This window comes from Anthonomus grandis, chromosome 10, assembly GCF_022605725.1.
Source record: "Anthonomus grandis grandis chromosome 10, icAntGran1.3, whole genome shotgun sequence".
NCBI lineage: Eukaryota > Metazoa > Arthropoda > Insecta > Coleoptera > Curculionidae > Anthonomus > Anthonomus grandis.
In genome coordinates this window covers 33,854-49,628 of record NC_065555.1, presented here as the reverse complement: position 1 = coordinate 49,628, position 15,775 = coordinate 33,854, and the positions used below count along the sequence as shown (strand labels likewise).

General features: G+C 34.0%; 2 protein-coding genes across 3 annotated transcripts in view; one reads left to right on the top strand and one right to left on the bottom strand.

Moving 5' to 3' along the window:
- Nucleotides 1-1,211, bottom strand: part of LOC126741522 (protein polybromo-1) — a 54,769-nt gene extending 53,558 nt beyond the window's left edge. For both annotated transcript variants that reach the window (XM_050447955.1, XM_050447956.1), the window contains exons 1-3: nt 451-1,211; nt 282-390; nt 26-227 (exon numbers count right to left, since the gene is read on the bottom strand). In XM_050447955.1, coding sequence (XP_050303912.1) covers nt 26-227; nt 282-390; nt 451-564 — 425 coding nt within the window. In that variant the 5' untranslated portion in view covers nt 565-1,211. The remainder of the gene's footprint in view (nt 1-25; nt 228-281; nt 391-450) is intronic.
- A 389-nt stretch (nt 1,212-1,600) lies between these two features.
- On the top strand, nt 1,601-12,972 carry LOC126741420 (exportin-4-like). Its single transcript, XM_050447825.1, has 19 exons — nt 1,601-1,768; nt 1,839-2,038; nt 2,602-2,788; nt 2,838-3,111; nt 3,186-3,322; nt 3,994-4,139; nt 4,194-4,359; nt 4,412-4,604; nt 4,674-4,788; nt 4,843-5,113; nt 5,246-5,449; nt 6,265-6,434; nt 6,492-6,613; nt 6,754-6,930; nt 6,985-7,162; nt 7,554-7,740; nt 11,544-11,790; nt 12,100-12,331; nt 12,588-12,972. The coding sequence occupies exons 1-19, from the start codon at nt 1,718-1,720 to the stop codon at nt 12,715-12,717; spliced, it is 3,387 nt and encodes a 1,128-aa protein (XP_050303782.1). The 5' UTR covers nt 1,601-1,717; the 3' UTR covers nt 12,718-12,972.
- Nucleotides 12,973-15,775: the final 2,803 nt, after the last annotated feature.

Sequence of the window (15,775 nt, the reverse complement as noted above, 5' to 3'; positions counted from 1 at the left end):
TTGAATCACTAAGCTGTAGCCTTACTTTGATTTAGAGTTGAGAAATAAATTCCACAGCTCATCGGCATCCTTCCATTCCTGAGAATTCTTTTTGTAGAAAGCTTTGGTGTTGGCTACAATGAGCTCTATATCGGTCTCCAAGTCATGAATATCATTGTATTCATCTGTTTTCAGTTTTTGTTGTACTTTTAGTAAGTCGATGGGGTTATTTACAACATCATAGTAGCCTAATTATGCAAAATAAATTAAAATGTAACACTTTCTATGTGAAAATATCTTACCAGGCTCCTGCCTTCTTTTAGGAACCCTTATAAATGAGTCGCATAACAGAGTTCCATCATTCTTTTTATGATTCCTAATAGTTTCATATAGTTGATGACAAGCCTCAATCTGGAAAATTGAGTTAAATTATTTAAGACTAAATTATGGGGGTGATAAAGAAAAACTTACTGGATCGAATAATTTTTTCTTTTTCTTCAAAGGTTCCCTACTCGTTGAGGCTTCATTTAAATCTTCATCATCGTGACGAGCAATTACTGAACAAGTTCTTCGTCTCTTGCTCATTTTTAAACTGATGCCACTTCAATTTTTAACATTAAATAAGCATAGCAGCAGTTTTTGATTCACTATACAACTGGTTGTATATTGCCAAAGGCACTATAAACAGTTGTTTATATACACCAAAAAGTTTATGCACTAATTAGTAGAAACTTTTTTACTACCCAAAGAGGTTCAATTGAAACTTTTACAATTAACCGATTTTACACATGAATTAATACAAACAGTAGCACAAAAGACGTTTAAAAAGTGAAAAAAGGGTTTATGCACTTTAGTGTATGTAAATATTGCTTCAATTGACTATCATATCATTATCACTAAGGAGTACGTTGCCTAAGATTTATTTGAGGTGCGAGCGAGCCACAGACAGTCCAGATCTTTCGCTGTACAATCTCGCAGGGTTTAATAGCCCCAAAAATGAAAAAACGAAAAAACTTCAGGGATCCCAAGCCATGATTGTTAGGTTAGTTCGGGTGACACTTGGGCATTTTCCCGAACCGTTTTTCACATATTCTTCAAACTGATCACTCGCAACGTTAAATTTCCTAATTATTTATCAATAAACGCGAATAGTCCCGTGAAATGGGACTACGAAAAACTATAATAAAAGAGGCGCGACTAGAAGTTCTTTCAATTGACCGACTCGTTTTTCTGTAATGGCGGCTAGGAACTAACGATGTTTAGAGTGAGACGCGCTTACGCGATACACACGCGTTAGAAAGGGACGACAGTATAGCCGAATTCACAACAACGGTTGACAGCAAAATGACAGTTTGACAGCGTCATATGTGACACATGACTTTTAGTCTAGGGGAGTAAGGTCAGTGCAATGAAAATAGGTTGGTTTAAAATGTTTTAATTGCTTCTTAAGAAGCTTACATTGTAAGATTCTTGGAAGGTATCAATTAAATGATAATTTTATTACATGATATTAATGGAAATGTATGTCTTTCCAATGTTTTATATGTACTCTAAGGAACCTTAGAACAAACCTGACAGTTTTAAAACGTCACTTGTCAAAAAAAAAATAACCTAACCCCATTTTTTACTTTGTCTTCCCCCAGTTATAAATGAAAAGCTTCTTTCTCAAGAAAAAAAAACGTTTAAAACTTGAATAATTAATCCGATTGACGAGGTTTAATAAATAAACGACAAAAGAATGAACGAACAGGCCATAAGGGAACTGGAGGCCGCGGCCCAAATAATAATGGTAAACCATAAAAAGTTGACTAGTCCCCCCAAAGTTATTATTTACTCAAAACGATGAAATTTATTTTTAGGCTCCGCCGAATGTTGTATCGAATGAACAGAGACACGCGGCGGAAACGGTTTTTCTTAATTTTCGAAAGAGCAAGTCACCCTACGACTTGTGCAGACAAATACTCGAAAAGTCTGAGAATCAATATGTTTTGTTTGAGGCTGCCGAGGTTTTAAAGGAGGCTGTTATTAGAGAATGGTCGTTTTTGCTGGATAGTGACCGGTAATTTGTACTTATTATTTTATCGACCCCTGATTGTTTACAATTAGTTATTTTATTGTCTTTTAAAATACTATGTAATTGTTAAAAGAGTGCCAAACTTACTATTGATAAAAACTATCGCCTAATCCCTATAAAAAAGCTAAACCTAGACAAAATAAAACAAATAAAATCTTAAGGCATAACAGCTTTTGCAGACAAGGAATTTGTTTTAAATAACTAATTTATAAGTAATGTAAAGTTAAAATAATTTTGTAATTCCAGGCAATTGAGCTATAGCTTTTTTAAAAAATTCAGGCTTTTTAATTAAATTTATACCTCACCTGCCTGGAATAATCCATTAATTAATTTAAAACTCAGGATAAGGTTAAAATGAATTTTCAATTCCAGGCAATTGAGTTCTAGATTTTAGGCAAAAGTCTTTATATTTAATGTTTATGATTTACAACATAATAAATAAATAAGGTCAGAAGTAAAGATACTAGGATACCTATTTGTTGTTCATAAAGTATTTCTTGACTGATGGATGGATGCATACAGCTTTTCACATTATTATTTGTTATTAGGACTTCCTTAAGACAATACCTGATGCAATACATAACATCACATCAAGTGCCACATTATGTGCGAGATAGAATATTACAAGTGATAGCAATAATGGTAAAGAGAGCAAGTATTGACGATCAGGGTAGAGAGAGAGGAACCATTTTACAAGAAGTGGAAAATTTGATTGTTAATGCAGAATCAGATAAAGTAAGTGTAGTTTATTTATAAAATAGTTGATTCTTATAGGTTATTACAGAAACTGCTTGGTTGTAACATAATATCGAACCTAATGCAAGAGTATGCAAGCACAGTAAAATCGACAGATGTCGGTCTACCCTGGGAAGTGCATTTTAAAGCGAAAAAACAGTTTGAAAGTTCAGATTTGAAAAGGATCTTCCAGTTTTGTGTTTATTTGTTATCGGAAGTTGTGAAGAACGATCCACCTTATAATGAGGTGATGGTGCAACTGACAAGGCATCTGCTGCAGATCACCGAGAGGGTGCTCACTTGGGGATATGTGTCACCAATTTATATCCTTTTTTATTTCTTTACAACTTTTTCAGTTTTAATGTGTCAGTTTTGTGTTTTCCTTAATGTCGCTTACTACCCAAAAGGTTAATTGGAATATACGAGTCAGTGTATGAATCAGACCAAGCACCTTCATTAAAACTGAGCAACGCGTGGGCAGAAATTATGTTCAATCCAGATCTGATTCCTCTTATGTTTCAGATTTATTGGAAGGTAAGTTTTTGCCTTTTACTGTACAAAGTATTTATTGATTTCTAGAAGAATATACAAAAATAACTTAGTTTAATCCTAGGAGTCATGTCTATATGCAAATAAAAGTAATTAATAAAGATGTTTCCGTAAAGGAAGTCTTTTCTCCACAAAATAATTATTTAGTATAATAGTATAGTAAATAATAATTTTTCTACATAAATTAATTTATTTTGTAGATATAAAAATCTGTTTTCTTCAATAAAATAACACAAAAGAAATCATTTAATTTAAATAAGTAATTAATTATTAGGTTAAATATTATCATTATTAATTCATGACTATGACTTAACAATAAATTTTTTTAAACTAACTCAGACTAGTTTATTTGCCTAAAAAGGAGTAGAAAGTCCATTTTTTCCCTTTTTACCACATCTCACTTCTCAAGAACATTCTGGATAGATTAATTTAATTTAGTTGTGATAAAATAATTTAAGTTCCTTACATGTAGTGAAGTGAAGTAAATATAGGTAGAGTTCCATAGTTAGGATTAACATGAGTAAAGTTTATAACAGAATTTTTCGACCTAATTACAATAAAATGTATACTACATATGTATATAAATGAAGACAGGTGAATTTTTTATTCCCATAATACTGTTGAATATTAATGATAATTTTGTGGTTTATATTAAGGTAAGGGATACCGATGAATTGGCCCATCATGCCCTAAACTGTTTGGTGCAATTGGCCAGTTTATGTGGAGGAATTATGAACACTGAAGAGGTGAAGATCAAGTATTTACACACTTATTTGGTGAACTTCCTAAATCTGATTTCAAAGTAAGTATTTGCGATCAAATTTGACTACTGTTTGGGAATTTTCATACTTTATAGTGTTCCCATAAGAAAAAAAGAATCCTTAGGAGTATCGAGCATTGTGAGAAAATTAGTATTATTTTTTGACTTTGGCCAGTTACCCAATACCCTGCAGGAAACTTGGATGGACGAATTTACTAGACTGACTTGCCACTTTTGTGACGGGATAGTGCACGAAGAAGCGGTAATTTCATTTATTAAACCCCATTTTAGTAAGTTAATAGTCAGTTGTTTAGAATCCAGACGAAGACAAGTTCTTTTCTGAAGCATTTGAAAACATGTTGGAGGCCTGGACTACATTGATTACTCAGTCCAACTCCTTACCAGAGGACTTCCATAAGAACTGTGCCGTCAGGATATTTAATAAATATGTGCAGTGTCATTTGGCACCTCCAGATGGCAGCCGAAGTACTGAAATTGGAGAGGGAGGTAACGTTTTTCAGTTTTACTACTATATTTTGTTACTTGTTACACATTTGTTTTTATCAATATTTTTAGGTATTTATGATGAAGAGCTCGAAGATAATGACAGAACCAAGTATAGTGAACAACTTCAAACCATAGGAATCATCGGCAGGACCATTTTGTCTCACTCGGTTCCGCTACTCTACAAGTAAGAGCCTTCTTATAAAACTCGCTTAATGCATTTATAATGAACTTATTTTAGGATCTTGGAGTCCAGAATCGATCGGTTGTTGAACATGTTACAAGTGATGCGAAATCGGGCGATGACCCTAAACGAGGCGGCCGTCCTGGAGAATTTATTCGAGGACGTCCACTGGACGATCTTGATCGCTGGACACGTTCTGGCGATGGAATGCGAGGGCGAAACCCCGATGATTCCCACCGAGGTCACCGTTTATTCGACGGAAATGACCAAAAGCGGACTCTGTACACCGGATGCGAGTATTAACGCTTTGGCTTCCGTTGACCCTAAGGTAAACCAGTTAATTTGCGGCATAAAAAGTTCATTTTTCTTTGAAAATTGAAGATTTTGACTTACATGGTGCCTGTAAGCCATCTTCAGGTGGTGATGTGTCTTGTAACACATTAAATTTGATGTTTTTTAGCTTCCGGTTCCTGATTCGTTGGAACAATGCGACCATGTGATTAGAGTGAGTTACAATATAATGCGACTGGCCTCGGTGGAGGAATTGGCCGTTTCCATGAAATTGAGCCACTTTATGAGTCCGGAAGTGGGTTCGTCGATTATGTGGTTCCTAAAACGGTTCTGTATGAGTTATTTGTTGCCCGACGAGGACTTTTATACGCAGGTAAGTTGGGTTTGAAATGCGAAATGAAAATATAATTTTTTCTTAAAATCTTGTACAAATTTTGAAAAACGCTGAAATAGGTGTCCAACCAAATTGTCCAGAGAATATTTGTACAAATTTTAAAAATTGCATTTGGTCAATTTTTTGAGTTTTGGGCATTTTCTCAAATTTTATGAAAAAAAAAAGTGTTTTTTACAAAAAATTTTTTGTTTTTCGAAATCATGTACAAATTTTGAAAAACACTGAAATAGGTGTCCAATCAAATTGTCCAGAGAATATGTGACAAATTTTCAATATTGTATTTGATCAAGTTTTTGAGTTATGGACACTTTCCCAAATTTTATGAAAAAAAAAATGCTTTTTTCCAAAAAAAATTTTTTTTTCAAAATCTTGTTCAAATTTTGAAAAACGCTCAAATAGGTGTCCAACCAAATTGTCCAGAGAATATGTGTACAAATTTTCAAAATTGTATTCGATCAATTTTTTGAGTTATGGATATTTTCTCAAACCTTATAAAGAAAAAAAAATCTATAAATATTAATAAGTGTCCATTGAAATTCATCAAAGAATCTTAGTACAAATTTCCGTAGTTCTAAGTGGTATACTTTTTAAGGTATGGGCACTTTATTAGAAAAAAAAAATTAAGAGCCTTGTACGTAAAAAAGTCGAGAGTGCGAATTTACCCCAAATCAATTGATGATTTTGATGGTAATTTCTACTTTTAGAAGTTTATCCAAATTGAGTGGAATAAAGTAATAATTAAAGACAATCACATATGTCTTTATCACTGCTAATTTCTTCCTTTAATGTTCCAGATCAGTCCGATACTATTAAACTGTTTAGGCCGCGACTCAGAATGCAGCAAACTGGTCGTATCGTTCCTACTAAACAAAATCGCCGTCAACTTGTACAGTTTCCAATCGGAGGCGATCCTTTTAAGGGACACCGTCGATCTGTTCAGCGATATGGTGTGCACAAAACAGAAGTGAGTCTATGATTCATGTGTCATATTTTTTAAATAACATTAACATTAACATTTAAGGGCTCTATACATTATTAAGACGGAACCGATGGCCAAACTGATCGCTTTAACCGAACAAATGCACCCGGGGACTCTGCCCTCGAACGTTTTAAGGGGCGTCTATAAGGGCTTAACACTTGCAGGTACGCCTGTAAGTTTTTTCTTTTTTAAATTTCAAGAGTTTGTTGTTTCTAATAATTTCCATGGATTTCCATTGAGTTCTGACCCATGTTTGTCTCATTGTTGGCCTAAATTCGGCAACTAATAACATTTTAATGTTTAGGTCGTTGCTTAGTTGATCCGGAAGAAATAAACCAATACTACGAACGGATTTTGCAACCGTTACGGATAAGATTTAAAACCCTGATAGGGCAAGAGGATTTCGCGAGGACGTGTCACGACGAACAGGTTCAGAAGGTTGTGATTGATCTGCTCGAGTGTTTTATAGGAGTCGCCATAGGTAGGCAGAAGTTTTATTTTACATAATAAATAATTTGAATAAGTGAATTTTTAGGGTCGTTTATGGCCACAGTTCAGATCCTGTTTGACTTTATGGAGCCGATCTTGTCGGAATTGCGAGAATTCTTAAATTTTTACAAAGACTATCAGGTGATTGTCCAGTTGATCTTGGAGGTGTTCGGACAGTGCGCCAAATACATGTTGTGTTATTTAAAGCCTTTAGATAGTAAAAAGTAAGTTTAAAAACAATTTGTTTATTAATTAGCAGAGAAGTAGAACTGTGAAGGTCAAGCAAGGTTGTCGGTTGTTCTCTCCATAATTCACATTCTTAAGAAGGAATTTTAAAACGACTTTTGTGATGTTGTTTTATAGTACATTATTATAATATTTACAATAATATAAAATCTATACATATATAGATTTTATGAATTATATTTTAACTAGATTTAAATTTGGACTCTTTGGACTCTAATTTTATTTTGACTTATGCCAATGCTATTATGTATTTTGACAGGAATAAATTAAAAAACGAAATACACATACATACATTTTATTGTGGAGAGAACGACAGCTTTGCTTAACCATTGATTTTAATTTAAATACATATCTTTTTTTTTTTTTAAGATTATACGTTAGTTCCTTGGGCGTGGTACAATATTACGCCAAATTTAACGTAAACCGTTTAACGAACGAGTCTTTTGCGGAGGAGAGTAGCGTGCAGGATTTGAGCCTGTTATTGGATCTGTTGACGTTTATTTTGTCCAAGGATTGCATTGATTTGTGCGATAATGTTAATCACGAGGACGCAATGGTAAGTGAGAAGATTAGAGAAAGTCGTAAAGCGTGTAAATTTAACATATCAAACGAACTTACCTGTAAGTGAAGTTCGATATTAATTATATGAACCACCTTTTTCCTCAGATCATAAACAAACGTAGTCCCTGCTACTTGGCTAAAGGCCACAAGTTTTAAAGTCCTCGTTTTTTTTTTTTTTTGACGTAGGTGGCGTTATTAGCGCCACCCGTACCATCCCCACCATACCTACCAAAATCATTTCTTCAAAGTAGATGTCTGCAACTAAAGACTCAAGATACAGGGTTGGGCGTTTTTGCATGTAAGGGAGGGATATGATCTGAGGAAAAAGGTGGTTCATATAATTAATATCGAACTTCACTTACAGGTAAGTTTGTTTGATATGTTAATTATATTCCCACCTTTTTCCTCAGATCATAAACAAACGTAGTTGTTCAAAGACCCTATTAGTTGCAGGCAACAACATGTGCTTAAGTTTTTATAATTAAAATTCCTATATTTTAATATGCATAATAATATATTATTTTAATCAAAATAACAAAACATAACTTCTTACAACCTAGTTTTACATTATTCAACGACATAATTTTATTAACGTATATTTATAATTTAATATTTATATACTTAAATCACACATCAAGAGTTATTTGTAACTGCGTTCGCAAATGTTGTCCTATCGTCTAAGAGAGGCTTATTATAGAAAAGAGAAAATACTTTGGACTCTTTAGTCCAACCCGCTGACTGTTTAATAATATTAATGTCAACCCCTTTACGATATGCAGCTGAGGTTGAGGCATGTCTCGTACTATGTGCGGTGAATTTTTTAGTATCAATCCCACTATTGTTCATTACTGTTTTAATCCAACGGCTCAAGGTTTGAGGCGAAGCTGGTTTATAGGGTTTTTTAAAAGTTAAAAAGAGTGTTGAATTATTCCCCCGATGTGATTGGGTTACTTCTAAATAATGTTTTAACAGAATACTAATGCATCTTTTGGGAGAAGTGTGTTTTTCTATATAAAAGATTGGTTGATATTCATTTCTATTGGTTGTTTTTATCCTATCCGGTACCTTTATTTCATATTTACCTTGAGTCATTTTTATATTATGGATATGAATAAGAGAAAGAGTTTGCACTCTATGACCTGTACTTAAAGCCAATAGTGTTACTAATTTAAAGGAAATGTCTTTTAGAGACACATTTTTGTAAGGATAAAATGACTCAAGATAAGAGATTACAATTTCAGGATCCCAAGTATAAGAGTATTTGGGCTTTAACGGCCGTAAATTTAAAGCACCTTTGAAAAATCTCCTAATTCGATTATCTGCCATCAAGTTAGGATGAACAATTAGGTTAATAGCTGCTCTAATATTATTTAAGGAACCATACCTTTTTCCTTCATCAAAGCATTTCGTGAAAAACTGCAACAATTCTAGTACAGAAGGACTATACATGCAAATATGAGCATCCCTGCAGAATTGCCACCATAACTTCAAGGCAGAGTCGTATTGTTTAATGGTTGATTTGGTGATCGAAGATAAAATTATTTTTATGGCATCAGGGGGCACTCCTCTGCGGCGGTAGGCTTCTTGCATAACACCCCAACCACCAATGAAAGCTGCCTCCACAGTGGGTGAGGGGATCTATCAATAGAAAGGAGAAGATCTTCTTTAGGTTTAAGAATTAGCATCTCCGAGTCAAGCATTTCCTTGAATTTAGGGAACCATGCTTGACTAGGCCAATAGGGTGCCACAACAATGCCTCGAGCATTTTCAGTCGAAATCTTTCTCAGAATCTTTGGTATCAAATTAAAAGGTGGAAAGGCATAGAAGAAGTAATCTCCCCAAAAGACTGTAAAGGCATCTACCAAAAATGCCTCTGGGTCCTTAAACCAAGAGGCAAACTTGGAGCATTTATTGTTATTACGGCTAGCAAATAAATCTACATCTGGTAATCCAAATTTATTTGAAATTTGCAAAAAGGCTTTTGGGCTAAAAGACCATTCTACCTCAGCTCGACCTACCCTTGACTGATAATCTGCCTCTTTGTTTTCTTGGGAACTGATATAGGAGGCAAATATAATTATGTTGCGATGTTCACACCACTACCAAATTTCTCTAGCAAGTTTATTTAATTTTTTGTATTGAATTCCTCCCATTCTATTTATGTAGGAAATTGCAGTGGTGTTATCTATACGTAAAAGAATATTACAAAAAGAGAGATTTTTGGCAAAACATTTTAACCCGATAAAGGCGCTCATTAGCTCCAAGAAATTTATGCTTTCAAGTCTTTCCTTGGGGCTCCAAAAACCCCTTGAGCTTTCCTCTCTACAGAAAATGCCCCAGGCGTCCGGGGTGGCATCTGAAAATATTTCTATTTTATAGTCGAAGGTAGGAAAAGGACAAAAGGGATTTTTCAACTTTTCCATCCACCATTTTGCTTCTGCATGCAATGGCACTGGGATTGTCATTTTTCTATCGTACTGCCCCCCATTGTTTTTTAGAGCTAAAAATTTTTCCCTTTCAAATTTTTTAGTGTATAGTCTGCCATAAGGAATAGCTGGACATATTGATGCTAGAACACCACAAAGTTTAGCAAATTGTCTTATGCTGCACAGCTTTGTCAAAAGGAACTTTTGTAAAAGACTATAAATTTTTTCAGTTTTTGTTAAAGGAAGGCTAAGCCCCATGTTAATTGAGTCAAAGTTAAAACCTAAGAACTTACAGTATTGACTTGGTTGCAAAAGACTTTTTTCAAAATTTATAAGAAAACCTAGTTCTGTAAGTAAATCACATGTAGCTTTTATATTTCTTTCACACTCTTCTATTGAGTTTCCAAGAAGAAAAAAGTCATCAAGATAATTTACTGACAAAAACCCTCGCTTTCTAAGATGAGTCACTACTGGTTTAAGCAGTTTTGTAAATACCCAGGGGGCTGAACACAAACCAAAGGGCATGCAGGTAAACTCGTAAACCTTTGATTCAAAATAGAATCTTAAAAATTTTTGATGACTCTTACTAATAGGTATCAGGAAATAAGCCTCTTTTAGGTCAATAGTGGACATATAACAATTTTTTGATATTAAATTTATTGCCAGCTTTCTATCCTCTAGCTTAAAATGTTCAGTTTTTACAAATGTATTTAGGTTTTTTAAATTAAGAATAAATCTATATGAACCGTCTGGTTTAGGGTGTAGAAAAATATTTGAGATAAACTGATTTGATAAGGGTGTGCACTGCTGCACTGCACCAATATTTAATAAGTGATTTTGGTAGGTATGGTGGGGATGGTACGGGTGGCGCTAATAACGCCACCTACGTCAAAAAAAAAAAAAAAACGAGGACTTTAAAACTTGTGGCCTTTAGCCAAGTAGCAGGGACTACGTTTGTTTATGATCTGAGGAAAAAGGTGGGAATATAATATATATTTATCGATAAAGTGCTATACTAACGCATTAGTGTGTAATAATAAAAAGGAACATTAAAATACAGTTTTTTGAATAAGAGTAAAAAATTACAGCGAGCCGTCGATGAACCGCAATAAACTTTTTGTATCCAGGATGCTGTCGTTCGGAATAACGTTCATGATACAACCGCGATGCTGTTAAATAAATAAATAATAATTAAATAATTTTATAAAGTGAAAATTATTGAAATCCGATGTATTGTCAAAAATGATTTCTTGCAGGCATCTATTCAAATATGTTAGCTTCCACTCTTAGGATTTTAATTTTTTTTTTGTCAGTAAAAACTGAAAAGAAGACCTTTTTTAAAGATTTTTCTAACTTTATCTTTTTCTTCCAGGTCACTGCCTCTGATGTGGCCTTATACGGACTAAAATTCATAATGCCGATAATGCCGCTGGAAATGCTGAAATTCCCGAAATTATGCGCCCAATTTTATCGACTTTTGGTCCTAATTAACGACATTTACCCGGAGAAAATCTCCGAGCTGCCATACGATATGATGTCGAACCTTTTACAGTGCATCCACTTAGGTTTGACCAATTTCGGTACCGATATTGTACAGGCTTGTTTAGACTTTATACAGGGTTAGTGGTTTAGATAAGATGTTTGCTAGTATTAATACTACATAACAGAGTTTACACAAGCCAATATTAGGGCCTTAAACGATCAAACTATGATTTAGATATTCATTAATAATAAAAAAAAACTTTTAGATACAACGTACTGCTATAATTTTCTTCTACACTTACAGACCCGAGATATGAAATCTTTTTCATGTTTATTTTTTGCAAAGATTGCCACTCCACCATCAGAGTACATCTACAAAAGTCTAAAAGACTCTATTCATTCTTGTTTTTTGTTTATTGCCAATTTGATTCATAAAAACGTTTCAGGTATGGCCTCGTACATATTCAGACATCAAGCGTTAGAGACCCCGTTCGCGGCAGCTTTAAAACCATTCTTGAAGATCCTGATGGATTTGGTGCTTTCGCATCAAATCAACTCGGACATGATCAGTTCTTCTTCCACTACGATTTACACGCTCATCTGCTGTTATCAGCAGGAATACGAGGGATTGGTTCAGAGCTTAATACAGAACCAGTCCGATCCTTTGATAGCTGAAAGGTAATTTTGTATATTTAAAAAGACAAAATGTAGTATTTAATTTTAACAAAATGGAATTTCTCGCCTTTAGTTGTAAGGTCATATGTGTTGACAGTTATTACCTTTTGTTAGATTGGCACGAGTAATGAGAATTGACAAGTAAAGATGATTATGACGTGACTCTTTATAGGTTAGGAGTAATAGTTTATGTATTTGTTTAACTGAATAAAAAGACCATTCTACAAAAATATGTTTAACAATTTTTTTTTTGTTGCAGATTGGCGGTCGCATTTAATAATCTCACCCAAAACGTGGCTCTGACGTGCGAGCGACACCCCAAACTGAAATTCAGAGATAATTTCGATAAATTCATCGCCAACGTACACGGATTTTTACTTATAAAATAAATTCAATTTTGCAAAGTCGAATTTTCAAACTTGAGTGACTATCAAGAAGAGCGAAGCAGAGGCATCTCATTATTAGGATGAATTATAAGGAATTTGCCGAAAACGTGCTCGCATATGTAAATGAATATTTTTCTTCTGCGTTAAAAAGCACCATCTCTCCGGCCTCTTAATTTTTATTAGACAGTAACCATTTATGTATTTTATTGTATAAAGATTTTTATATTTTTCTCAGAAATAAAGTAAATTCTGTGTTAATTCTTGTTTTTTTTTCCTGAATGAGGTTATACCACGAATTTAATAAATATACCTGGACAGCCAATTCAATGAAAAGTAAAGGACCACTAGTAGGGGGCCACCATCTTGTTTTCATCAAGTACTTCACGAAAACACCGGGTTATTAATTTATTTTATTTATGATTCTCTTTACAAACACTGAGCAGACAGTAATTACATGTAAAGGCAGCAAAAAAATTAAATTATAATAAAATTAATTTATAAATTATAAAACCTTAAAATACTTCAAAATTAAAATATATAAAAATATAACATGGTTTGTAATAAAAAAATATATAGGAGAATACCACTGTATGTATATTATACCTATATCTATTTTTAAGGGTCAGCCTTAGATCTGCAGAAGACATATTAAATAAATCCACATGAACTTGATTAAGGAACTGATTCGTAATTGACATCACATTATTCATTGGAGACGCACAATCAGAAATTACACAAGATAAATTGTGTGGATTCCGACTCCTTAAATTGACTTTTGGTACATTTATTTTGATGAAGTTTATAAGATCACAGTTACAATATTTAATGTTATTTATAATAAAGAACAAATATAACACCGCTTGTTGTTTTCTCCTATCCAAAAGAGATTCCATCACAAAAGTCTTAAGCATACTCGTATATGAGATCATATAAGGATATTTATTCCTTGTGCTTTCTAGCATAGAGATACCTGACAAATCTTTTTTGAACTTTTTCATTTTGATCATTGTGTTATTGTCATAAGCATCCAGATATGTGACGCATATTCCAGGTGCGGTCTCACCAAGGCATTATATAATCTTATTATAGTTGGTATTTCAAAAATCCTGGCAATGAGGTCTATAATTAAGTCTAAGTGTATAACGCAAGCTCTCTTTTGAAGTCTGAAAATTTTGTCAAATTGAGTGACACACACCCCAAAAAGGAAGGGCGTAACGTAACGAAGGTGTGATTCAAAGAGCGAAAAATATACTGTTATAGAGGTTGAGAGGCTAAGCTCCTTAATAATTGATCTTAGCGCAAAACAAACGGAGCCTAATTTTCTGTGCATGTTCCATTTTAACGACTTGTCAACAGTAAGCCTCAAAAATTTCACTGAGTCGGCTTCGTCAATGGTTGCGTTATCCAGTACAAAAGATTGCAAATTATTTTTATAGGACAAAAATTTAGTTTTGGAGATGTTAAGGCAAAGAAGATTAGGCTCGCACCATGCTTTGATAGAAGTTAAGTCACTTGATATGATTTTATCAAGTTCGGCAATATCCGAATTAGTCCAGGTAAAACTAGTATCATCCGCGAATAGGCAGGTTCTTCCTTTAATATTCAGACTAGCGATATCATTGATAAATATGAGAAACAAAATAGGGCCAAGCACTGAACCTTGAAGCACTCCACATTCTATTGGGTAGCAAGAAGACATCGTAGCATCAATTCTCACAAACTGACTCCTGTTATTGAGATATAACTTAAACCATTCGAGGGGCATACCTCTAAACCCGTAGTGTTGAAACTTTTTTTATTTAGATATCATGATATCAGATATAAGGTTGTTGCCGTAGGATGTTGGTTGTTTAAGCTACAGTATACTTTATTAAAAAGGGAAAACATAGCATCATTTGTGCATTTGTTATTTAAAAATCCAAATTGTTGAGGAGTGAGTATTTTAAATTTCAGTAGAAATGATAGGAGCCTTTTTTTCAATAATTTTTGATAGTGTGGGAAGAAGAGCAATTGGGCGATTATTGGAAGATTGATCTTTATCTCCTCCTTTATGTAGTGGGATTATTATTGCCCTCTTAAGGCAGTTGGGAATAACTCCTTTTTGAAAAGACAGATTGATTAAATTTGTAAGATGGTTTAATGTACACTCTGGCAGGTTTAGAAACATGTTCAATGTGAGTCCATCGGTTCCAGAAGAGCTCTTATTTTTGATTTTCGTAATCGTACTGCGACGCTCAGGTAATACTATTGGCGTAAAGAAAATACTGTGTAAATTCTCATCTGCACTAGAAAGATAAGAAAATGGATCGTGGGTAGGAGCTATGGTACTCATTAAATTCTTCGCTACATTTACAAAATAATTTTTGAGGTTCTCAGGAGAGGTAGAGATAGTATAGGGGGCTTAGAGGGTTTATTTCTCAGATTATTAACAATCGATCATGATTCTTTAGCAACATTACCAGACTTTGCCAGTCTCCTGTTATAGTAAATGTCTTTTGCCGCTTTAAGAGTCCTTTGATAAGCTTTTTTATATAGTCTTACATAGTCATGAAAGAAAGCGCTGTCCGAGAATTTTCCAAAATTGAATAATGAACGCATGTTCTTAGCAGATGTACGTAAGCCTTGGATAGACCAAGGTTTATGTTTTTTCAGTTTGAGAGGCCTTAAAGGAAAGGATTTGTGAGACAGATTAGATAGCGTTTTTATAAATCTAGAGAATTCAGAAGCAACATCAGAAGAGTGGACATTCCGGTCAGTCCAATCGGCAAGGCATTTGAATGTATGCTTCACTAGTACTCAAATTAAGTAACTAATCCCGTAAAACCTTGCCGATTATCGAAAATACCGGCCGGTAGCGGGAGTGACGGGCAGCTCAAGTATGTGGAAGAAAGGAATCAACAGCTTATGGTATGTTCATTTTTATTATCCTTTTTCTCTCATAAATTTATTGCTCTCACCCCCACATGTATACTCTACTGGATTGATTTTTCTTGTATATGCTAGTACAGAACATTTATTAACATTCAATGACATTCCATAGGATTTGAACCAGTTACTAATA

What these genes read in the sequence shown, in the direction of transcription:
- LOC126741420 (XM_050447825.1), top strand. Translation starts at nt 1,718, where the DNA reads ATGAACGAACAGGCCATAAGGGAACTGGAGGCCGCGGCCCAAATAATA. An exon ending in TAAGGGCTTAACACTTGCAG is followed by an intron (nt 6,614 to 6,753) that starts GTACGCCTGTAA and finishes TTTAATGTTTAG; the next exon opens with GTCGTTGCTTAGTTGATCCG. An exon ending in GATCCTTTGATAGCTGAAAG is followed by an intron (nt 12,332 to 12,587) that starts GTAATTTTGTAT and finishes TTTTTGTTGCAG; the next exon opens with ATTGGCGGTCGCATTTAATA.